Source organism: Dromiciops gliroides, chromosome 5 (assembly GCF_019393635.1).
Source record: "Dromiciops gliroides isolate mDroGli1 chromosome 5, mDroGli1.pri, whole genome shotgun sequence".
Taxonomy (NCBI): domain Eukaryota; kingdom Metazoa; phylum Chordata; class Mammalia; order Microbiotheria; family Microbiotheriidae; genus Dromiciops; species Dromiciops gliroides.
The window spans coordinates 92,685,913-92,711,106 of record NC_057865.1 but is presented as its reverse complement, the minus strand read 5'-3'; the positions used below and the strand labels follow the sequence as shown (position 1 = coordinate 92,711,106).

Sequence of the window (25,194 nt, the reverse complement as noted above, 5' to 3'; positions counted from 1 at the left end):
CTGCTCCGTATGTACACTTTACACAAAATAAATAAGGAACCGGGGGAATCCGCTTGGCAGGGTGGTCCAGGGGAGCACTGGTCACCCTGCCTAGAACTAGTCCCCACCCTTAGAGCTCCTGTCCCTTTCAGTTCCTAGGTAGCTTGTCCCGCCCGCCCCCGGGGTCCTTCGCCTCGCTGTTCCGGGAACCCAGGCCCTAGGGATCCCTAACCAGTCCCACCCACCCTCAGCCTTGAGCGCCCTGGGGGCAGGCTCTGGGCGGAGTCACCACGCGTCGGAGCCGGCCTCTCACCGCCTGGAGCCCAGAGCCCGATCCTCGGCCCGGTGCAGCCTGGGGTCGGGATCCTGCAGAGCAGGCCGGGGAACACGGATGGTCTGGGCGCCCCCGGTGGCCTCAGGGGCGGGCACCCTGCTCTAGCTGCTGGTGCTGGCTGCGCACGGCAAACCGGTTGACGTGCACGGGAATGGGCACCACGATCTTGGGGTTCCTGACGGGCTCCCCGGAGCGGCTGCTCACGTTGCCGGCCTTGATGCGCTTCCATTTGGCCCGGCGGTTCTGGAACCAGATTTTGACCTGCACCTCGCTGAGCTTGAGGGCGTGGGCGATCTGCGAGCGCTCGGTCAGGCTCAGGTACTTCTTACAGTGGAACTCCTTCTCCAGCTCCAGCAGCTGCTCGCTGGTGAACGCCGTGCGCCGCCGCCGGCTCTTGCCCCCGGGGGCCGAGGCCCCTGGGGTCCCGGGAGGCCCGTCCAGGGCCCCGGGCCCTAAGCCTCCCTTGAGCTTGGGCTTGGGCCCTAGCAGGGCCGCCGCACCCCCAGTGGCACTGTCCAGGAAGCTGTCGTCCTCGCTGTCGCCTCCGCCCGATCCCTCTTCTTCCGGCTCACTGCCGGCCGTCTCCCCCGACGGCGCGTCCAGCTTCTCCTCATCCGAGCTGTACACTTTCCCCTCCGCTGTGGGGAGCAGGAGATCGACCAACAGGGTGGGGAAAACACAAGGAGCCGGGAAGGATGGGGGGGGGGGCGGGAGGGCGGGGAGTGGTACAGACGTACGGGCAGCAAGGAAGGGGCAAGGTGCGGACAGATGGACAGAAGGAGGGTACGAGGAAGGGGGCAAGGAAGGAGAAGGGGGATGGAGGAAGGGAACAGAGAGAAATAGGGAAAGAGGTATTAACCAGCATAGATTTCATAAGGGCAAAGTGTGAGGGGGCAATGGCCAACGTGTTGCAGAAAGAATCCCAGCCCAGGGCTTTCCCCAGAAGCGTAACCCCTGAGTTCCCCATTCCCGCCCCCTCAATTCTCTCTCCCTTCCCATATCCCTTCCCAATTCTTCCCCAAAGCAGGCACTAGGTATCCAGCTCCTTCTGTTTCTCCAAATCCAGACTTCCAAACCTCAGGCCCTCTCTCTAGGTTTGTTTTCCTGCCTTCTAAGCAACTCCACTTGGCAAGGTGGGTAGGCAGATATGGGCTGAAGGACCTCTGAGGTTCCCGCTGCGTTTTCCTTGACAGCTCCCTTCTCTCTAAGAAGAGCAACAGCATCTTGCATTTACGGGGCACTGTTTATAGTTTGTGAATCTTTCTGTTTGTTCTCACTTTCATCACAACAACCTTGTGTAATAGCTAGTACTGGTATTACTATCCTCCTTTTACAAATGAAGACCTTACAGCTTAGTCTTAGAACTGGATTTAGAACTTGGGTCCTCTAAATTCAGAGGTCTTTACTGCCTAGGGCAAGGGAAGGTCAAGAGTCATTCCTCTCCCTTTCCTTTATTCATCACCCTCTAGCTGAAGGGGCCAAGAAATGTTCCCCAAAGACAACTCCCTCCCAGTCAATGGGTGGGAAGCTTCTCCGACTGGATCCATTCAGTCCAGGGTGGAAGTAAACACACATCACCTTGTTTCAGTGTTTGGAACAGGGGCAATTATTCCTTTTTCCAACCATTTGACCCCAACTCCCATCCTTCTCTTCCAATTCAACCTTTGTCCCAATCCTGCCCTTCCCTGGGAAATATGTCTTTTCTCTTTCCCAGATACCCTCATTCCTTGTCCTGCTGCCTAAGCAGAGCAAACAGGTTCAGAGTCTGGACCCTCCCGAACCTGGCATGTGAGCTGGGAAAAGAAAGGGGGAAAGATGGAAGAGGGGGAGGTAGAGATGAGGTTGGACTGAGGTCAGGGGAGGGGGCTGGAAGGGGCCTGCTGAAAAGGAAGCAATGCCTAATGGATCCCCAGTTGTTCACAGAAGAACATAGATATTTTAAATTTATATGTGGTTCTGACTTTATTTTAGAAATTAGTTTGAACCTTTTGATCTTCCATCAAAGATTTTGCCAGAACTTCCTACAACTTGGGAAGATTTCAGCCAAATACTTCTTCCTACTAACTCCATAGTATCTTATTTTGGAACTATGAGTGAGCAGAGAGATGGCCCAAAAAAAGTAGGTAATAAGCAATGACAGGAGAAAAACCAAATGGACCTGGGGGATCCAGGAGGTGGCTAATAATGAGTAATAAGAGATGACTCTGTGAAGGAAACAAGGAGAGGGAAGGCATATGGCTATATAACAAAATCCCATCCAAAAACTGGGGTTGAAGGCTAGGTGATCATTGCTAGCAGTTGTCTATATTATAATGAGACAGAGGCACAACATCCCTATCAAAAGAATCCTAGAACTGAAGGGACCTCAGAGATCAATCCCAGTCCCATTATTTCCAACCAATTGTCCACAACAAATTTTTGACTGATCCATAGAACTTCAAACCTGTAAGCTAAAAAACAAAACAAGAAACTGATTTCTTCTCATGAAATGATAGGACCCAGAACTAGAAGATAGCTCAGAAATCATCTATTTTAACCTAATTTTATGAATGAAGAAACTGAGGCCCAGAAAGTTTGAGTAACTTGTCCCAAGTCACATGGCTAACTGACAGAGCCACTATTCAAATCAACCTCTTTTGAGTGCAGATCCAGAACTCTTTCCACACCTAGTTGATGCTTGCTCTTCCTCCCTACATCCCCTTCTCCCACATCCTGAACCACCTTTTTCTGACTCTTGGTAACCTCAAGCCATCCAAAGCTGCCCTACTGAGGTAGTAGAAGGAATGACCCACAACACATACAGTTTGGGGGCAGGGGTTGGAAAATACCAATCTAGTCCAAATTCCTCCCCAAAAAAGAAATCCCTTTTACCACATCTCTAAATGAAGGTGACCATTTAGAGATGTAGTAGAGGGGATTTCTTTTTTGGAGTAAGGGACTCCAATATCCTTCTTAAAATGTGGTCACTGGGGTTTGACCCACACTATAACCACATCCATAGCTATATGAGGTGTTTCATAATAAGGTGTGTATTGAATGTCTTATACATCTTCTCTTCTTTCTTAGAGTGAGAGTTTGCCTTGACCTCTCCCCCTCATTCCCCTATCCCATGCCTCCTATTAAGCCCCACAGTGTCAATCTTTATAGTTGCCATTTGACCCCAGGACTAGAGTTCTGTTTCCCCACACAAGTACAGCCTATACTTCTTCACTTCAGAAGCCATTCTCACATTCTCTTTTCAGTTAGACTCCCCAATTCATATCAAGTCAAGTCAAATCAATTTGCATTCATTAAGTGCCTACTATGTGCACTGACTACATTAAGGGCTACAAAGAAAGGCATAAAAGGGATTCTGTTCTCAAGGAGCTCACAGCTCATGACCAGACCCCTCAGCTCTACCTTAGCCAGCTTCACAGAAGACAGTTTGGAAGTGCCTCTCTTTAGTCAGGCTCATTGATACCCTGGGGACATCTCCACCCTCCCACCCCACCCCCAACAACCATGTCCATTCTTCCCATGATCCCAGCTGCTCATTCTCCACCAGCACTGAATTTTCATTCCCCTCAACTCCATAGCTTCCTAACCCTTAGTCTTTACTTTTTTGGGGGTGGGAGGGGGGAATGAGGGTTAAGTGACTTGCCCAGGGTCACACAGCTAGTAATTGTCAAGTCTCTGAGGTCGGATTTGAACTCAGGTCCTCCTGAATCCAGGGACAGTGCTTTTATTCACTGAACCACCTAGCTCCACCCTTAGTCTTTACTTTTCATACATATTGGGTGCAATATCCACCCCAACCCTTTACCCTATGCTTTCTTCTTTGCTTCAGTGCTAGTCCTATCTCTCTCTGCCCCTCAAGATTCTTATTCATTTCTTTTATTCCACCCTTTCATCAACCTGGCATAGCACTGAAGACTGATAGGAATGTTAGTAGTGGAGACCTTGAAGTCTTCTAGTTTAACTCCTTAACTTTACAGAAGAGGAAACTGAGGCCATCTCTTCACATTCCCTACAAACAGCTTCATCTTCAGCCACTTCTCACTTTAGTCTCTTCCTCATTCTCTTTCATAGAGAGAGCTGGAAGATGTCTTAGTACCATCTACTCCAATGCTCTCATTTTACCAATGAGGAAACAGGTCTAGATTGAAGTGACTTTCCCAAATTCACACTTGTAAGTGGCAGAGCAGCTATCAGATGCAAATAACCAATCCTATACTCTCTTCTGTGCCATGCTGCCTCAGTTTCCAGTCTCTCCTTAAGATCTCTGATCTTTTCCCTCCTCTTTGGTTTCCTCTCTCCTTCCCTTCAGCCCATCTCCCCCACTCCTTCCCTTCTTGACCAACCCACATTATATAATGAAAAGTCAGTATTGTAGTGAAAACCTACTGCAATCTTACCCCCATCAAAAGGAGAGAGGGGCTGTAAACCTCCCAAAGTATTTTTCATTTGCAATGTACAAACAGAAATAAGCACTAGCTTGTATATTTTTTAAAAGCCAATCAAACAAAGAACCCTTGTCAGATCTAGCCCCAAACTGCAGCTATGATATCAGAAGAACCAGCTGCTGAAGAGCCAGGGGCTAGATTTCAAGGCTTCCAGGGAGAAGTCACTTAGTATCAATCCATGCACCCAAGGGATGCTCAATAAATCTAAACTGAAGATGATTGAAAAGAGAATTCCAAGCTTCTCAAGTTGTCAGAGCCCTCCTGAGATCATCTCATCCATCCCTCTGCCTCCAGTCAGGCAGGTTCAAATACTCTAGCCCAGAAGGTGGGGGTTGGGGATTCATTCAGGCTGTTTGCAAACCTCTATAAATGAAGAGAGTTACCTCTGCCCTTCACCCATCCACCCACACCCAATCCCAGCTAACTGCTGTATCTGAAACCAGGAAGCAGAGGGGATCTTCGTTTCTCTGTGTCCTCAGCTGTGACTTAACACTGAGGATACAAATGATAGCAGGTGTGGTGTCATGGGGCAGGTAAGGAAAGAAAGGGTGGGGAGAGAGTGGGGAGAAAAAAGCAGAGAGAAGGCAAACAGGAGGCAGCATAGAGGCTGAGGATGGAGATCTGGGCTGTGTGGGAGGAAAAAGGCAAAATAACAGACTGAAAGAAGATTGGGAAAGGAGAGAAAGAATTTGGGAAGAATCAAAAGGACAGATACATGGGATGGAGAGATCAAATCAAAATCTGGAGGAATAAAGTTAGTTCAGGGGAAATCTTGTAACACTTCATTTAAAAAAAATACTGCTGTGACTGGAGTGTGAAATCATAGAAAATCAGGGCAAGAAGGGACCCTAGAGATCATCTAATCCAAACCCATTTTACAGATAAGGAAACTAACAGAAGCTCAAGAAAATGAAATGATTTGCCTAAAATCACAAATGCAAGTCATTGGCAAAGCCAGAACTAGAATCCAGTTCTTTTCACTGCCAGTGTTCTTTCCTGTTGACACCAGGCAATGGGCTGGGCAAGAGTACTTAATGCCTTCTATTTCCCAAACGACCAAAACCTCTATTATTGCATTGACTGGTACCTATTCTGACCTCTGTATTGTGTCCTAACCTTTTGGCCTTGACAAGTTCATTCTCCTTCTCCCAAATCCAGTTCCTCATCCAATCCCAGGCTTATTTTGTTCTATCCTCTCCCTGTTTCCCAGGTTGCTCCACAGCAAGTAAACTCCCTTGAGGACTGGGTCAGTCTCGATTTTTGTATTTGTATCCCCAATGCTTAGCATTTGTGCCTGGTATACAATAGGTGCCTAATAAATATTTGTTGGTTGATTGATGGGTTGGCCGAGTAGTCTCAGACAGGTAAGGGACTCCTGGAAGTACCACACACACACACACACACACACACACACAGAGAGAGAGAGAGAGAGAGAGAAGCAGGAGCAGCAGCAGCAGCAGCAGTAGCAGCAGCCTTGACCACGGGTGAGTTGTAGTCATGGCTGCCTACAGACCTAAAATGAGCAATGATACATATAGAAGGGGCCTTGGAAGCCAGATAGCACCCACTTCATTTTAAAGTTGAGAAAAATGAGGTCCAGTAAAGTTGTGACCTGTCCAAGGTCAAGTAGGAAATACCAGAAGCAGCATGTCAATACAAGGGCTAGTGCTCCTTCCATTCTGCCACAATGAGGTATGTGGGTCTCAGAGCAGAGAGGGAAGGAAATCCTAGTCACTGGGACTTCCACATGAGCTCATAGGAGCTCTGTGATTTCTTCCCAAGATGCAGTCTTCTGGGTATAAGGGTTCCAATAGGAACCAGGAAGGAGGGAATCCATGCCTCTAGCCTTAGGAATCATTGTTCTCCTGCTATGACAATCTAGGTCATGGATTAGAGGTTGGGAAGTGATGTTCTCTTCCACACAGACATGAAGACTGAGATCTGATGACACCAATCAAGGTTCACTGAGTTGACTCTTTTTCCAACCAAAAAGTGGGAGGATCTTGTGAAAGACAGGAATGAAGGCCATCCTTCAGCTGCCCGGGGTAAAACTTCTTAGGATCAGTGAGATCATGTTGGGCTCCCCACATTTGGTTGATACTCTTTATGACATTTGGTCAGGTTTGGACACTCTTAAGGTATTGGCCTGGAGTGTCTAAGTTCCGGCTTGTTCTTCGTAGAAGAATCCCTGGCTGGTGGGATGTTAGGAACTGAGCCATCTGTCTCCAGCTTGGTCCTGGAATGAGATTGGGTGGTAAGAGGTACACTGTCCTTGGTATATAAAGATGGTGGTAGAAAGACAAGGTGTTGAGCTGCAAGCTTGCTTCCTGTAGATGAATCCTATAGACTGGGTATTGGGAAAGAGAACTCCAATTATCAGGTGAAAGAGAGATGAATGTGGGTCTGGATTGTTACTGAAGTCTTGTCCAGTGTTCAGCTGAACTTCTGCTGGATGTTCCTCTCACGACACCAAGAGGCCATTCTCTGTGAAGTACAGAGTGTGAATCCAGATCCAAAGTTTCCTGCAGGGTTCTTGGCAGAAAAGATGACTCTACTTCATTTTCCCCAAGTACTGGGGAAAGATGCCCCCATCACATCAAGACCTGCTCAACTGGCTACAATCAGGGAGGGGTCAGAGGGAAGGAGAAGCAGCTTCAGAGGTACAAAGAGACCTCATCGATGAGTGAGATCAGGCTGAGAGGTCAACCAAAGGCCAAAGAATCCATGGTAGGTGATCTCCAACAGGACAGAGGTCAACTGCCTGGCGAGATCTGATGTGGGGGCATCCCACGGCCTTGGCCACATGGGATGATGGACTTGTGCTGCAGAGGCAGGGAACCACTGGGGGAGTGGAGAGAATCTCTTTAGATTCCCAGTGCCTGCAACTCATCCATTGTGCTGCCCCTCATTGCCCCCAAATATCACAGCTCTGGCCCCCATATCTGCCTATCACTATCTAACCCAAACCTTCCAGACCTGTACTTCCTGCCAGTTTTCCCTAGCAGTGGCAGGAAGTATTCCTTTCTCTTGTTCTCAATTTATTTTTGCCCACTATTCCCAGGAACACTGCCCTATAACTCCCCCTGCCTCACAGAGAAAAGTCCTTTCTTCTTCCTTCCCATTATAGTGAATGAGCCTCTCCATTCAAATATCCTTCCCCATCAAGACCAGTACCCAAACAACAACAACAACAAATACTGCAGCCATCATTCATCTTCCTTCATTACCCATTCGGAATTTTTGCTTTCATATCATTCCTAGGATAGACTTCTTCTCCCGTTCTGTTCACTAAAGAGCATTTGCTACTATCATTCACAATGACAAGCTCCCTTCCAGGATGCAATTCACATCTCACCATCATACCCATATTTCCATGCCACTCACCACCATCAATTTTATGTACAGCATAGAAATCTTTCTCCATCCTATTCATCACTCTTTTCAGGGTCTCCCAGTGATGGGCTTCCCCTTCTGAGTCAATATAGTAAGTCTGTTCTCCATTATTCCCAATTCAAAATCTTGTCTCCTTTCCCACCCCTCCCCAGTACAGAGCCCCATCTTCTCCTAGTTGTCCCCCAAGGACTTCCTGTCCAGAAGAGCTCCTTTATTTCATAATACCTATTCAGAAAATGTATTCTTTCTATAATGCTAACACTTTAGAAATAGCCTCTAGGGGCAGCTAGATGGCGCAGTGGATAGAGCACCGGCCCTGGAGTCAGGAGGACCTGAGTTCAAATCCGGCCTCAGACACTTAACACTTACTAGCTGTGTGACCCTGGGCAAGTCACTTAACCCCAATTGCCTCACTAAAAAAAAAAAAAGAAAAAAAAAAGAAATAGCCTCTAAATTTGAGTCCATTGACTTAACATAGTGTTTCTCTTCTGGACCCCCAATTTCATTGTCGATGGTAACTTCGGCTGAGGAAACTCCTATCAATGTAGACTGACATTTATATGCCTTAGAGAGTTGCTTGGGGCACTGAGAGGTCATAAAACTTCATCAAGGTCACATATCCAGTATATGTCTGGGATGGAATTTGAACTCAGATCTTCCTGACTCATAGGCCAGCACTCCACCAAACTCCTTCTTTCTATTGTAGCTCCCTTCTTCCTTGAATTCTTTCTTAACTATTATCTAATTTTATTCACAAGGTTAGAACTGGAAAGGACCTTAGAGAGTGTCTGGTCCAAACCTGGCTCCCCCTTCTCATTTTTCTGGTTGTCATTTTACCTGGATCTTTCTTCCCCATTTTCCCATCCCTGGCTTCCCATCACAGTCCCAGCATCCAGCCTTATAGCCTGCCACTAGACTGTCTCAATGACTTGCCCAAACTCACACAGCTATTAAGTAGTAAGACTTTGATCTGAATCTAATCACAGTGCTCATCCTTCTATACCACACTGTTTGCAGCAGCCCTGAAAGCAGCTCCAGCAAGTAAGTAGAACAGTATTATTGCCAGTTGAAAGCTAAAGAAACTGAAGCACAGGAATATTAAGGGATTTGTCTAAATCGCACAGTTTAGTGCAAGATTTTCAGTTTCCTGAGCTCTTCTGTGCTCTTTCCACTGGCCCATGCTCCTTCCTATTGTTCTCAAAGCCAAGTCCCTTCTCCCAGCATCCCCTTCTCACTTTCAGTAAAAGACTCAGGTTCCTCCAGAAATTTCAGCACCGACAATCCATCCTCCTCATATATCCCAATCTGCACCTCCTTATCTCCCTCATCTTTCCCCGATAAAACATTATTATCACTTCCAGTAAGGGACCTCGCTATGCTATCATATTTCAGAAACATTTTCTATGTCCTCGCTAACTCTCCCACCATGAGATCATTGCCACATACACCTAAAACTCAAAGCACACTCACAGTCACCAAATTCAACCCCCTCATCTTACAGATGAAGAAACTGAGGTGCAGAGAATTTAAAGAAGTAACAGAGGCAGGATTTGACCTCAAGGTCCCACGACTCCAAGATCAGAAAGCTCCCACGGAGATATGGTTTCCTCTCATCCTTTCTTATTATTCTCAGGGAAAGAAACAGCATGACTGGCAGAACACATTCTGTCTTTCAGATAACTTGGGTTCCAGGTCCACTTTTGCTGCTTATAAACAGGGTGACTTTGATCAGATCCCTTCCTTTCCCAGGCCTTTTCTCCACCTGCAGAATGAGAGTCGGGAGAGCAGATGCGCTCAGTGCTAGCTGTTACAGCTCTAAGAATTCCAATCCTATTTGTTTATACCATTCAATCTCATCACTCCATTTCTTTCAATACAACTTTTCTTCCCTCTCACACAAAGTACAGAGCTGCTTTAGCCTTCGTTTGTAGTCCCCAGTCCCCTCCCTCCCTCCCCCCCTCTTCCTCCCTCCCTCTCTCCCTCTCTCTCCCTCCCTCCCTCCCTCCCTCTCTCTCTCTCTCTCTCTCTCTCTCTCTCTCTCTCTCTCTCTCTCTCTCTCTCTCATCAGTGCTCATAACAATTCTTTCTTCTGCTAGATGTGCCAATAAAGACATCTTTCCCTGGGATTTTGTAAAGAAGTTTTTACACTCATCATTTGCAGTGTGGACCCTTCACTTCCGTATTAACCAGTTTCAACTTCTCTCCTCTCCTGCCCCCACACATTCACACATTAATTTCAATAAAAAGCTCTCTTCTCATCATTGGTCTCTAGAACTCTCTATCCCATCTTGATTGTTCCCCCTTCCTTCTCCTCATTACAGAGCTCTCTCCACTGAATGGCTCACACTGTATTAATGTCTCTTCTAATCACTCCCAGGACAACTCTCTCCAGTGGGCCCAGTATGGTGCTTTTTTTCTCTGCTAACACTGATGGTGCAGTATATAGTTTTCTCTTTCATCCTTTTTGGTGTAACTAGAAATTAAAATGTTCATCTAATACATAGTAAAGGGAAGTGGTAAAATCTCTCCTCAACTCTATCTGAAATTCCTTGCTTTACTTTGTGAACCCAAAGGAATCACAGATTTAGCTTAACTTCAGACTGTATGGGAAATATTTCCTTTTTAAAACTGCAAATAAACTTGGGAGGACAATTAGTCTTTCACACTTTAGTGTGAATGAGTCTAAGCAACTTGCTAGCCTCTGAAAACCTATTGAAATACAGCCTGGGGCTGGGGAAAGAGATTTTTTATTTGAGGAAAGAGAGAAGGGGAGCTAGTTTGGAAGTCTGGGGAACTCCAAAAGGATACCTTTCTTTCCTAAGGGATTACCCAAAGAGCATAATGAGGGCAATGACCACTCAGGGTAGAGATGAGGCCAAAAGTGGGGAAAGAGGTGCTGAAAGGGAGGTGGGATAGATTCAGGTCTAACTGTGTCTACTTTGTAGTTTTTCTTGGGGCCATCCCTGTCTATCAACACGAGATTTCTCCAGTCTTACTGTTGGTAAGACCCATCCCTTTTATTACCAGTAGAGCCCTCTTTTCTTTAAGATTTGCAATAAAATCATCCCTCTCAACTATCATCCTCCATCTAATTCCAGAATAGAATAAGATCTCTGGAAACAAAAAGGATATGTTCCAATGACATATTGTTGGAAACTATACTACCTGTGATGTAAAATAAACAAAGCCTAAAGATGCATTCTAATAGGGAATCTTTCTAGGTTATATAGTAAGCTCCATTTATCTGTTTTCCCTCCCTCTGCCTAGTACAATGTAAGTGATCAATAAATACTTATTTGAATGAATCAAAACAAGGATTTTTTCTTGGTCATAGGTCAACAAAGTATTAGGTCCTTTTCTTCCAATCAAAGAAGAAAGTCCTGTAGCATTATCCCCATAGCTTTATTAACCCTCATAAGACACTTTTTTTTCTCTAGACATGATAGGCAGTTCAATTCCATGGAAGCACACAGATTCAGGGGCCCATGTGAATCATGGTACTAGGGTCCCTACTCGGTTGAGGAAGCTTGGGCCCATCTCCTACACAAGAGATTTTTTAAAAATTTCCCTAGATTAACACTCTCTTCCCTCTGAAGTTCTTTTGCATAATGTATATATTGGGATTTACTTATCTATGTACATATTCTGCTAAATAAAAGCTCCATTCATTTTTGTCTTTGTGACACTAGCCCTTGCTCCCAGTAGGTATTTAATTTTTGTTGAGTCGAATTTCATTCTAACTGTACTAATGCTTTTCCAAAGCCAGCACTAAGACCAGGACTTATGTTTTGTTGGGGTTTTTGTTTGTTTGTTTGTTTTGGTGAGGCAATTGGGGTTAAGTGACTTGCCCAGGGTCACACAGCTAGTAAGTGTCAAGTGTCTGAGGCTGGATTTGAACTCAGGTCCTCCTGAATCCAGGGCCAGTGCTCTATCCACTGTGCCACCTAGCTGCCCCTCGCCACCTAGCTGCCCCCCAGACCAGGAGTTATGGGATTTAAAACTGGAAGCAATGGTAGAGATCATTTAGCCCGAACCCCTCATTTTATAAATGAGGAAAATGAAACCAAGAGAAGTGACTTATCCAAGGTTACCCAGCTAGTAAGCAAAGAAGTGGAGATTTGAAAACCATTTCTCTGAACAATTCTAAAGCCTGCTATCTGCATGACACCATGCTGGTCAATTTTTTCCATCTTTCTGGTGCACTTCCCCAGGTACAATACAACTTTGTTCAAGAAATTCATTGCAGGAGACTTTGCTTATCAAGGTAGAATCCTAGAATGTTAGAGCTAAGTGCCTTAGACATCATCTAGTCCAACTCCTTCATTTTACAGATAAGGAAACTGAGTCCTGGAGAGGGGAATTGACTTGTCCAAATTCACACAACTAGCTATAGATCTATCTCCATTATTCACAGATTAGCCTTTTTCCCCCATCCATTCCTGGAGAGAATGTCTTCCTTCCCATCTCTTCCAGTATATTAATAATGCTTCCATCTCTTCTAGTTTCTCTCCTCCCCTCACTCCAAGCACAAAGCTGTTTCCTCTACTCTGCTCCCTCTTCTCTCTGTCTCTGTCTCTCTCCGTCTCTGTGTGTATGTGTCTCTCTCTCTTTGTGTCTCTGTCTCTCAGTCTCTGTCTCTCTCTGTCTCTGTGTGTATGTGTCTCTCTCTCTTTGTGTCTCTGTCTCTCAGTCTCTGTCTCTGTCTCTCTCCTGAGAGTCACAGTGATCTCTCTCTCATTACCCCCATTACTCTTGGTCCTTCCTCATAACTCAGTTTCCTCTGACCATTGCTCTGTTTTCTATCACTCACTGGACAGAGCCGCATACCCCACATATCTACTGCAGACTTTTTACCAGATCACTACAACTTCGCTCCTCTCCCCTCCACCTTTGACAACACAGACAAAATAACTTTTTTCTTACTAGTCAGTGTTACTATAGTACCTGGTAGCATATGTGAAGTCCTGGTGATTTTGTGGGATTCTAGAAAGCATCTTCCCTGAAGGCACCTGAGTCTGAGTCATCAAACCGACAGGATAACCTGGACTGGGATAGGGGTGAATGTCTATTGTGCCCAAGGTCTGTCTTAGCTCTTAGCTCTGCCCATGGGCTGAGAACTAAACTATATCCAGAGACCAGAAACTGAGAATAAGTGAGAGGTCTAACAGGAGGCTCTGAATCTTAAAGTGGGCAAGGAAATGAAGCTGGTTTGGGGTGCAGGCAAGTTGTAGCCATGCTGGAGGTAAACCAAGAATAATGGCCATCTCCAAAAGGGGCCAGGTAGCTAAATTAGGTGTCAGTGCTAGTTAAAACAAAAGGTGATGAATCTGCGTTTCCCCTAAGAACAGACCCATCCTTAATAATAACTAATTTCAGTGACATTTTAAAGTTAACTTTCCTCACAACAGCCTTTCAAGGTAGAGGGCACATTTTACAAATGAGGAAATTAAGGTCTGGAGCAGTTTGTTTTAAATAGCCACATAGATAAGGATCACTGAAGTCAGGATTTGAACCCAGAACCTCTCCTCACTCCAGGTATAAAGCTCATTTCACTATACCACATAGCCTTAGCAATGAGCCCATTCATGAAAACCATATCACACTTGCCTAGGGTCACTGGGCTAATAAGCATCTCAGGCAGGATTTAAACTTGGGTCTTCCTGACTCCAGGTACACCACTTTATCCACTGCACCACCCAGTCACCCTGAAGACAGTGGGGAGGAATATTTCAGACAAGAGAAGGCATTCCCACATTCACTCAAGACAATATTCAATTCAGGTAAGGTTTAGACTAAAAGTGAGGGGGCAACCTGCCCCTTTAAAGTCAGTTGTTGTTTATCTTTCATTCTTGAAGAGAACCTTGATATCAGGAGGTGATGTCAAGACTAGTTATGAACTGGATTTAAGGGAGAGCAGGCTGTGCAAGGTTACCAACCTCATTTTCTCCTCCAGAGCCATTTGGCTCCAGTGGCAAGATATATATATCAGGATCCAGATGTTTAAGACAATCGGGGTTAAGTGACTTGCCCAGGGTTACATAGCTAGTAAGTGTCAGAGGTAAAATTTGAACTCACATCCTCTTAACTCCAGGGCCAGTGGTCTATCCACTTCACCACCTAGCTTTCCCTTAAGTTTAGTTATTTGGTTTTATGTGATTATAGTTATTTTCAAATAAGCCTTCTCTGTTCATTAACAAATTTAAATCCAGCACTTGGATTTTTCAGAACAAATTGCTAAGTCACTTATTTCATTGAGGGGGTTCTGTAGTATTCCCATGTTCAGTGTGATCGGTGAGAGAGATGTCATCCTGGAAAAGGAACATCTAGAAAGCCCCACAATCAATCAGGAATCCTTCTCCTATTTGGACTCCGCACAAGATGTCTTCCATTAAATAAACATCTTAGATGAGGATATGCCTATAATTCTACAGTTCAATGGCACAATTGATAGAGCATTGGGTTCGGAGACAGAAAAACCTGAATTTGAGTCTTGCCTCAGATATTGACCAGTTGTGTGACCCTAGACTAGCCACTTGATCTTTCTCAGCCTTAGTTTCTTTATCTTTAAAATGGGAAGGTTAACAGCATCTACCTCACAGGATGGGTTGTTGTGAGTATCAAATGAGACAACATATTACAGTCCTTTGCAAGCCCATAAGCACTAAATAAATGATAGCTATTATTGTTATTACTCTTTTTTATTATGCTGAAATTAAGTGGGCAATTAATTAATTGGTCTCCTCATATCAATGTTTAGATGTTTGGTTTGTTTTTTTCCTTTTATTTTCCTTTTCCCTTATTCATCCAGTAAAGCTTCTTTGGAAATCCTCCCCACCCCACCCCCATCCCCCCAAACCTATCTTGGTTGAATTAAGAGATAAAGTTATTTGTTCATATCTTGGTGTAGAACAGGACTTCTTAAACTTTTTCCATTCGACCCCTCCCCCCAATTTATTATGCAACCCCAGGTATGTAGGTATATAAAAAAGCTATACATAACCTTTTCTGTTGCCAAATATTTTGAGACTTCCTTATTTGGTTACCACACACAGTTTAAGAAGCTTTGGTGTAGGAGGTAGTTAGGTGGTGCAGTGGATAAAGCACCAGCTCTGGATTCAGGAGGACCTGAGATCAAATCTGGCCTCAGACACTTGACACTTACTAACTGTGTGACCCTGGGCAAGTCACTTAACCCTCATTGCCCCGCAAAAAAAAAAAAAAAGAAAAGAAAAAGAAGCAGCTTTGGTGTAGAAAATAAAGTATGGGGTAATGGAAAAGAAGACACAGAAAATGTCTAGAAGCTAAATGTGGTCACTTAACCTTTCTCAGCCTGTTTCCTCATCTGTAAAATGGAGATAATAATAGCACCTACCTCACAGAGTTGTAGTGAAGACCAAATGAGTTAACCTATATAAAGTACTTAATAAACCCTAAAGCACCACAAAGATGCTAGTTATTGTTATCGTTGTGATCGTGATTGTGATTGTGATTGCTTTAATTATTATTCTATAATAGCGGCAATGACGGCAGCGTCTGGGAGTCACAGACTAATCCCAACATTTCCTCTATTAATGAGAGGTAAAAACACTGGACAAGGTGGTCTAAGCTGTTTTTTTGCCTTCCTGGAGGCATCTTCTCACCCAGTACAGGAGTGTTTGGGTCTTCCTCACTCCTCCCACTATGATATCGTTTCCTGAACTCCTAGTATGAGTCAATCTTCTGCTACCCCCATATAAGTACCTCTTCTCCTAACCACTCCTAGCACATCAGTCTTGCCATATTACTCTTAATTCCTAACTTCAAGTATGATCATATTTCTAGCTACAATAAGAAGAAAATGAAGCTCTCATTAATTTTTCTCCTCTTAATTGGAATTCTTTTCTCATCACTGCCATTACTGGTCTTGTTCATCATCACTAGAAGTACAAAGGTCTGCCCTTCCCATCACTTCCAGTAGAATTTCCATTCCCTGCCTCCCAGAGTATTAAAATTTCGCCTGTGCTTCCAGATGAGAGCTCTCTCAGTTTTTCCCACAGAGCTTTCTGTCCTTCTAATAGTTATTGGGTTAGTCTTTTTCTCCTATCACTTATTAAGCTTGATTGCTCTGTAACAACTCTCAATTCAAAATCCTCTCCCTTATGACTCCCAGGACAGGGATCTCTTTAACCCAATATTCCTAGTACCTTTCCATCCTTATATTTACCTCATCTCCTCCAGACATCCACCTATCTGATAAAACTTTGTTAAAGGAGAAAAGAGGAAAAAAAACTGTAGCAAACCCTATTACCTTTCCTCATACTACATTTAATAAACATAGGGTCATAGGATTTGGATCTAGCTGAAAGGAATCTTAGTGATAATTTACTCTAATTCTCTAAGTTTGCAAATGAAGAAACAGAGGTCCAGACCAGTGAAATGAATTGCCTTTAATTTATTCAATATGTTAATTTTTATTAATTTAATAAGTACCTATCTCTTAATAAATGAATATCCAATGAATCATACTTCACTCCGAACCCAAATATTTCTATTCTCTCCTAGCCCCATTTGCTTTCTTTTCTTCCTTCTTTATCTTTTTCTTCCTTCTCTCTTCCCTCCTTCCCTTCCTCCCTCCCCTCCTTTTTTCCTTTCTTCCTTCCTCCCTTCCACCTTCTCCCCCTCCCTCCCTCCCTCTCTCCCTTCCTTTCTTCCTTCCTTCCTTGGCTGGGTCTCCTTATCTTACCTAGGCTGGAAATGCAGTGCTACTTGTAGGTCTGATCTCATTGCTGATTGCCATAGGACCTTTGACCCAATTCATTGCTGACCAGAAATAGTTCACCCCTCCTTAGGAAGCCTGGTGATCCCCTGCTCCTGAGGGCTTGCCATATTGGTATCAGACATATTTTGGACACCTAATGGGATTTTAGTCCTATAGGGGCACATAGGTGGCACAGAAGATAGAGTGCCAGGCCTGGACTCAGAAAGACTCATTTCCCTGAGTTCAAATCTGGCTTCACTAACTGTGTGACCCTGGGCAAGCCATTGAGACCTGTTTGCCTCAGTTTCTTCATGTGTAGAATGAGCCAGAGAAGAAAAGAGCAAGGCACTCAAGTATCTTTGTCAAGAAAACCCCAAATGGGGTCACAAAGAGTCAGACACAACTGAAAAACCTCAACGACAACAACAAAGTTCAGAACTCTTGGACTCAAGCTATCCACCAGCCTTAACTTCCCAAGTAGTGGGGATTACAGGTGTGTGCCAACATATCGAACTCCATTCACTTTCATAGCAACAGTTTCTTCTCTCTCTTCCATTATGTAATTCTCTCCCTTAACTTCCAGGGGGAACCTTCTCCCACACTACATTCAGTATATGACATTTTCTTCCCTCAGTAAGAGTATCTTTCCCTGGTCATCACAACTCAAAGATGTTTTTTCCTGTCTATATCTATATTGCCTCTGCTCTCATTATAACCAGCACAGACCATGGCTGCCTTCCACTTTGTATACAAGCATGTTCCCCTCCATCATCCTCTTCCCAGTTTCTTCTCTACATATTTCTGTCTCCATTCCTAAGGGGAGCTAAATCATTCTTTATTCAGAGATCTCTCCCCTACTACTACTGGTAGCAGAGCATGAACTTCCTTATTCCCTTTGGAATATATAGGACTTCCTTCCCCTTTGCTACTACAAAGAAGGGGTTCTCTTCCTAACCCTCTGTCCTCTCAAATAGTCCTTTCACGGCTATACCACCACTGAAGCTGCTACTTCATTATTGATAAGAACTGATATGTACATAGAGCTTTAGGGATTCCCTATGCATCATCTCATATAATCATCACAGTGTCCTATGAGGCGAGCACTACAAGTGTTCTTATCCCCATTTTAGAGATGAGGAAACTGAGGTTCAAAAATGATAAGAGATTTTTTGCCCATGGTCACACAGTAAGTAAATTCCAAAGATGAGACTTGAGCCCACATTCCCTGTCTCCAAGCCCATCACTCTTTCCATTATACTGCACTGTGTTATTCTTTTTTTTTTTTTTTCAGAGCAATGGGGGTTAAGTGACTTGCCCAGGGTCACACAGCTAGTAAGTGTCTGAGGCTGAGTTTGAACTCAGGTCCTCCTGAATAAGGCTGGTGCCTTATCCACTGCGCCACCTAGCTGCCCCCCTGTGTTATTCTTAATATTTTCCTTCCTATCATTCCCAATATAGAATATTTTCCCCAAACTATTATTTAAAAAGCATAGACCCATTTTAGTCTATGGATCTAGAAGTGAACTTAGAAATCATTCAGTACCTTCCTTCTTGTTTTGTAAATAAGAAAATTGAGTTCCAGAGAGGTCACATGATTTGCCCAAGCTCACATAGCTAGTTAGTAGCAGAGTCAGGACCAGAACTGAGGTATTTCCCTTATAGCAAATGATCTTAACTCTTTTCATGTGTCAAAGACCTTCACACAAAGGTGTGAAGTCTGGTGAAGCTTATGTACCCCTTCTCAGAATAATGCTTTTAGGGGGGCAGCTAGGTGGCATAATGGATAAAGCACCGGCCCTGGATTCAGGAGGATCTGAGTTCAAATCCAGTCTCAGACACTTGACACTTACTAGCTGTGTGACCCTGGGCAAGTCACTTAACCCCCATGGCCCCATAAAAAACAAAAACAAACAAACAAAAAAGAATAATGCTTTTAAATCACTGAGGGAAAGGCCATATTTCAGTTAGAAGTTAGCAAAAATAAACACGTGATTATTTTTTCCAACTAAATTCAATGGCTCTCTGAAATATAACCATGGACACCTTGGGAGTCCATGACCCCCAGGTTAAGAACCCCTGACATAGCTTGCTATCTGGGCTTTCACTTTCCCATCACCCTCAGCGGAGAGTTTTCTACCACTGTTCAATGCTGAAGGGGCTCTTTTCTGAAGCCCCCTGGAAAGAATTCTCTAATCAATATCATTCCCAGGAAAGCGTTAGTACTCAGTGCCACCAATAGAATTCTTTTGCTGATTGCATATCACTTTAGCATTCCCTGTTTCTCTCTGATAAGTAAAAGTCATGTTCTGATAGTCACAATTGGTTTCCAAGCAGTGAATCGATTGGTGGTCATCTAAAATGCCCTCTGGCTGCACAGCCCAATGTGGTGTAGATCTCACAACATTTGAAATGTAAACATCATGCTCCTCCAAAACCCATCTGGTTTCCCGATGTACGTCCCCTGTCTTACATTATTTTCAATAAGAAGTCATGTTCTTCATCAGTCCCAGCACAGTTGTATTCCCCATCATTCCCTGTATAGTCAGATCTCTCTTCACCAAACCACTTCCAGTTTACCTTTCTGCTCAATGATTTCCACTATGTTGATGCCTCCTATGTTATTTCCATTATCATCTCTCACTCTCTATCTCCCCAATCCTTAGCGCTTTTCTCTCCATCATTCCAAGTACAAGTGCTTCTCTCTCCATATCTCACAGTACTGACCTCTCTCTCTCTCTCTCCCATTACTTCTAGAACATCAATTCCCTCCTCCACCATATCATTCAGTTTTTATCTTATTGCTCTCAGGAGATCTGCCCTCATCACTCCTTGGATAGGGGTGTCTACCCAGTCATTTCTAATATAAAGTTCTCCTCTACTTTCCTCCAAGTGGAATCTCTCCACCATTTCTCCCAATATGCCTTTCTCTCCCCAATCACTTCTGCTATGGAGATTTCTATCATGACATTCACACTACAAAGACCTCTTCTATCACGTACAGGTGCCGACTCCTTCATGAAACTTTGCCTGATCCCTCCCTCCCCAAATCTCTCAGGCCCCTCTGTGTGACCTTCCTATATATACACACTGATCACATTCTACCTTTTATCATACTTCTTCGTGAATGTCTTTCCCCTCATTAAGGACAAGGATGGGGTCATTTGTCATCTTTGTATCCCCAGAACCTGGTTCATTTCCTCAAACATAGGGGATACTTAATAGGTGTTCATTTAATTACACAGATATTTCTCAGAGGCATATGCACAGCCTTTTGCACCACCACCAATACAACTGTTTCCCAGAGCTCCCTCATCATCACTCCTGGTAGACTGAGGACCCTCCCACCCATCCCAATACAGAGCTCCCTCCTCCCCATCACTCCCACAACAGAGCTTTGTCTTTATCACTACCCAGCCTCTCTCTTTCCCATGGCTTTGTACTGAGAGTGATAAGGGAGAGTTTTGAATTGGGGGCAGTGGGGCAGAGATCAAAGCACCGAGTCCTCTCCCCAGTCATCCCCTTCATTCTCTTCTCCTAAGATGGAATTCTTTTCAATCCACCCCTCTCAGTACATGCTTTACTCCATTACTTCTGGTACACCGATGTCTTCCTTTATTCCTCCCAGTACAATTGTTTTCCTGACCCAGACAAATCCCATAACATTTCTGCTCTTCTCCATCACTCCTAGTGAAAAGTGCTGTCTTCTACCACTCCCAGCAGACTCTCTGCTTCCCAGCATATCCAGTTAAAAGATCTTTCACTCACTTCCCCCAATATTGGCCCATCTTCCCATCACTGCTGATCCAGACCCACTATACCCCTTTCTGCTAGTTCAGGAGTTTCTCTTCCATCATTTCCAAGGCAATCTTTGCTCTTAGATCACTTCAAGTACAAAAATCTCTTTTCAGCAGAGACTCAACTTCTATTGTTTCCCAATACCGACCTGTCTTCCAGCATTCCCAAACTGTCTACCACCCAGCACCCATATACACCCCCCACCACCCCACACACAGAGCATGGACCTCAAGCTCCTTCACTCTCTACACTAAGCATGCTTCTACTCTTTCTCCACCATCACTCATAGAAATGCTTCCTCTTCACTCAGAGAAAAGAATTTCCCGATGTCTCCTGCTTATCTTTTCACCTTTCTCACTGAAACATCTCTCTTGCTCACCTCCAAGACAAGCTATTCTCCTGCAGTCCCAAAGCAAACCACTGACATCCATCATTCCCCAGTAGGAGTTATGTCCATCACTTAAAATACAGCCCTCTCCTGAAATGCTCCCTGTAGAAAAGCCTTCTTCCTGGCGATATCAGTATAAGTTCCCCACCTTCCCATTCCTTCCTTCCAAAGGTTGCCCCCCCCCCCCCCCGCCCAGTACGAGACTTTCCCCTTCCATCGCACACGCACAGCTCAGAGCTCTGTCCAAAAGTCCCATGCTTACACTTCACCCCCCCCCCCAAGTACTCCCCTACCTCATGCTACTTCCAGTGTGAGGATTTTTTCCCTCCCCTTTCCTTCTCCCTATTCCCCCAGCATACACATTTCTCTTTCGATCACCAATTCCCAAACAAGACTCATTTTGCCCAATATTTTTTTATAGAAGTCATGTCTCTTCTCTTTTATCCGGCACAAAAAAAAATCCCTTTGAAATATTTGCAGAAACCTCTCCTTCCCGCCAATCCTAACATATTCTCCTCTCCAAATTGCCGCCATAATTCCAACAGCAATTTCACTTATTTCAACCCTTCCCCCTCCTTCCCTTTGCTCCGTTCCCCCCCCCCCCCCATAGTCTGGTTGCAGTCAGTCCCATCTGTTGCCAGAAAAGAGCCCAAATCACAGACTGGAGTCAGAACCAGGGCTAGCGGGAGGGGAGGAGAGTGGAAGGAGGGCTGGGAAGAGAAGGGAAAGGAGTCGCTGATTTTCCTTTGGTGTAAAGCCGTGTTGTCCTCACCTCTGGAGACTGGACTCTGATCTTCCTGTGCAAGCGATCACTAGCCTGTAACTTCCTTGCCTGGGCGGGTTCACCCCTTTACCTCTGGCTTCACTTAGTTACATTTCTTCCGAGGCACTTATCTCGTCATCCCTTGGGTGATCCTGCTCCTTCCCCGCCCCACCCCAGTACTATTCCATGACCTCTCCAGTCCCCAGGACCACCCTGTCCACCACTTCCAAGTCTGCTTAGCTCTTCGACACTTTCTCCCTATCTTTGGTCTCCCCCGGGACAGTCAGACTCTAATTTCTCTTTGCCTAATAGGCAGCCCCTTTGCTTGACACCGCCCCCTCCCCCAGTCCCACTGCCAGAAAGTTGAAGGCCCAGCAACGCTGCCCTGGCTTCCCAGCCACTGAGAGCCGGGTCCCTTGTCCCTCTCCCAGCAAGAAGGAATACAGCATCTTTCTGTGCTCCTGTTGGAAAAGCTGGGAGAGCAGAGGGAAGTGGCGCCCATTAAGCGAAGGGTGAGGAAAGAGGGAGGGGGATTCTCATGACCCCTGTTCTACCAACCCTCTAGTCTGCTCCCTGCAGTCTGGCTCCCTGGCCCCCAGCCCTGGCAGTTCCAAGTCCTGGGTTGGTGGGAGGCCGACTGGGAGCAAGGTCTAGGAGAGAGCGCAGGGCCAAAGGCTGGTGGAGGCTGGGCGGACGTTCGTACCACATCCCAAGGGGGCGCCCTTTGCCTTCTGAGCCATTGCTGGTGGCCCTCATAATCTCTATGCCCCGAGGCTGCCCCAAACTCGCTGAGCTTCACTCCAATATCTAATTTAGGTTTTCAACAATCCCAAACCCCTGACCTCGCACCGCTTCCAAAGCCCGATGGGTTTTGCTTGCCTCGAGCCCCGGGGGTCCCTCCCGCCTGGCCCCGTCCAGCCCCATCTCACTGGGCTCGCGGGTAGTCGAGTCCAGCTTTATCTGCTTCCCACTCCGCAAGGCGGGGCAACCTCGGGCTTCAGCTGCAACACTCAGGCACCCTTCGAGGTCTCTCTTTTTAGTTCTCCCCAAGGAGCTCCCCTCTCTGAGTCAATCCCGGCCACACCCCGAAACCCTGAAAACGCCGTTCCCAATCTTCTCCCAAACCCCTCCCCCCAAGGGCTCGAGTTCGAAGGATGCCCACACACCCCGATCGATTCCCTGGTTTCCCACCGTGGACCAGCGAAGCCCTCCACTTAAGCTGCACTATTCCGGAGATTGGGGTGGGGTGGGGGACGGGGGGGGGGGAGGTGAATGGAGGAAAAGAGGGTTGGGTTGGGGCGGGGCTGAGCTCCAGGTCCGGGCGCGGGAAGGAAGGGGCTGGCAGGCGGCGTGGAAACCGCTTCCTAGGGGAAGGAAAGGTGAGGGGATGGACGTCGGGGCTGTTCCGGGAGCTGGTATCTGGGGATTAGAGTCTGTCTGTGGGAGTGAAGACCTGTGGACCGGTCATGAGGAATTTGGCTTATTTGGGGCCCAAGGCAGGAACCTGGGGTCAGGGGCTGGGCTGCCCATCCAGGGTTGCCTGATGTCTGGAGGTGCATGGGCCGGCCCGGAGACCTTACCCGTCAGACTTGGGAAAGTCTCGGAGAAGTGCGGCGCTGGCGGAGGAGGCGGTGGTGGGGGTTCTGCTACTTTCTCTCTGGTCGGCGGCAGCTCATCGGGCTCCAGCCCGCTCTCTGGGCGCCGAGCGCCGGGCTCCGGATTGTTGCGGGAGGCAGCCAGCTCCGGGGGACCGTAGAAGGCGTCGGGGGGTTCCGCGAAGCTGGGCAGTGCGGTGGTGAGCGCCACCATGGATGGCACGGCCTGGCCCAGCCCGGCACAGAAGGTGTTAGTGAGGCGGCCGGCGAAGGAGGCAAGCGGTGCGAGTGGCGGGAGGCCTGCGGGCAGGGGCGCGGGGGCCAGAGCCTGAGGCAGGACCAGCGGTCGATAGGGCATGAACATGGGGTAGCCAGTGTACAGCAAGTGGCCCGAGCGCGGCGGGGGCGGACCGATAAGGGAGTCGATGGAGAAGGCGGTGCCCTGGCTCCCACCGCTGCCCCCGCCGCTGCCCCCAGACCCACTGCCGCCTCCGGGTCTCTGCATCGTGCCCGGAGCTGAGGCCACCTAGGGCGCCCTCGGGCAGCCCGCGCCGCCACTAGCTGGGGCAGCACCGTGCGCCCTAGCTCCGGGCCCCACCTCTGCTTGCTACGCCCGCCTGGGGCGCCGCTCCAGTGCCCGGCGCCCCCAGGCTCCTGCGCCCCGCGCGGGGCGGGCGGGCGGGATCCCTCCCCTCCCCTCCCTCCCTCCCTCCTTTTCTGGGCCGGAGGTGGCTGCGGGGAGCGGGCTCAGCGCAGTGTGGCTCGGGCGCCGCCGTTCGCTCGCTCTCATAAGGAGGGAGGGGGCGGGCGTGCGGGCTGGGGGTGTCGCCCTCCGGACTCATCCATCTTCCTCAAATTACGCTTCACTTCCTCCCTCCGCCCGCCAGCCCGCCCGCCGCCGCCCGGCTCCCCCGATCACTCCGCAGAGCCTGTTCCCAGCCTCTCGGCCGGCCCGGCCCCCGGGACCCCCGCCTGCCCGCCCTCCCCCCCCCCATCCCGCCCCCCGCGGCCCAACCAACTATTATTAATGGAGATTGATGAGGCCGGACACCGCCGCTTTGTGAAAGTTTGTGGCGGACGAGGAGGCGGCGGCAGCTGCTGTGACGGTCCCCCCCCCCCCGCCCCAACGCGGGCCCCAGGGGACTCAGCTAGGGGGCGCGAAGGGGGAGCCAAGTGAAGGGCAGAGGGGGTGGGGTGGAGAGAACTGGATAGAAGGGTAGGCCAGGGTAGTGCGTGAAGAGTGAGATGGGGACTCGCGTAGTAGGGCTGAAATGGTCAAAGGAGGAGAGACTGGGGGTGAAGGCAGGCTGGGGAGTGGGATAGGACTAGAAAGTGGATACCGAGGCATCCAGCATATACCTAGTACCTAGGCATGTTCTGTGCCGGGATTACAGCAAAGAGCGAGGCGAGCCTGGAACCGCTGGTGGGGGGGAGGGGGGGCAAGCAGGATTTGGGTTGTAGGATAAATGACCGCACAGTCCAAACCCAGGTTCCTGCCAACCAGCGCCCGGCTCGTCGGAACGCCTTTCACTCTTCTTTTAGGCTATTTTCGTGGACTTCCCCCCAGCCCCGGACTTTCCCTCCGAACCCCTATCATGTACATAGAGTGGTGGTGATACGGGTATCCAGAGTTCTAGGTGAGGTCACACGGGACAGAGACCCGCTCCCCTGTGCCCCCTTCTGGCACGTTACGCCCCCCCCCCCATTCCTGCCACACGCCCTTCCCCGCCCCCGCCCCCTCCCCGCCTAGATTAGAAAATGAAGGTGG

The 25,194-nt window shown here is 47.2% G+C and overlaps 1 protein-coding gene across 1 annotated transcript; it reads right to left on the bottom strand.

Annotated features, from left to right (window-relative positions):
• Nucleotides 1-164: 164 nt before the first annotated feature.
• Nucleotides 165-23,946, bottom strand: GBX1 (gastrulation brain homeobox 1). Its single transcript, XM_043966351.1, has 2 exons — nt 23,412-23,946; nt 165-951 (listed from the first exon to the last, which is right to left on the bottom strand). The coding sequence occupies exons 1-2, from the start codon at nt 23,929-23,931 to the stop codon at nt 395-397; spliced, it is 1,077 nt and encodes a 358-aa protein (XP_043822286.1). The 5' UTR covers nt 23,932-23,946; the 3' UTR covers nt 165-394.
• Nucleotides 23,947-25,194: the final 1,248 nt, after the last annotated feature.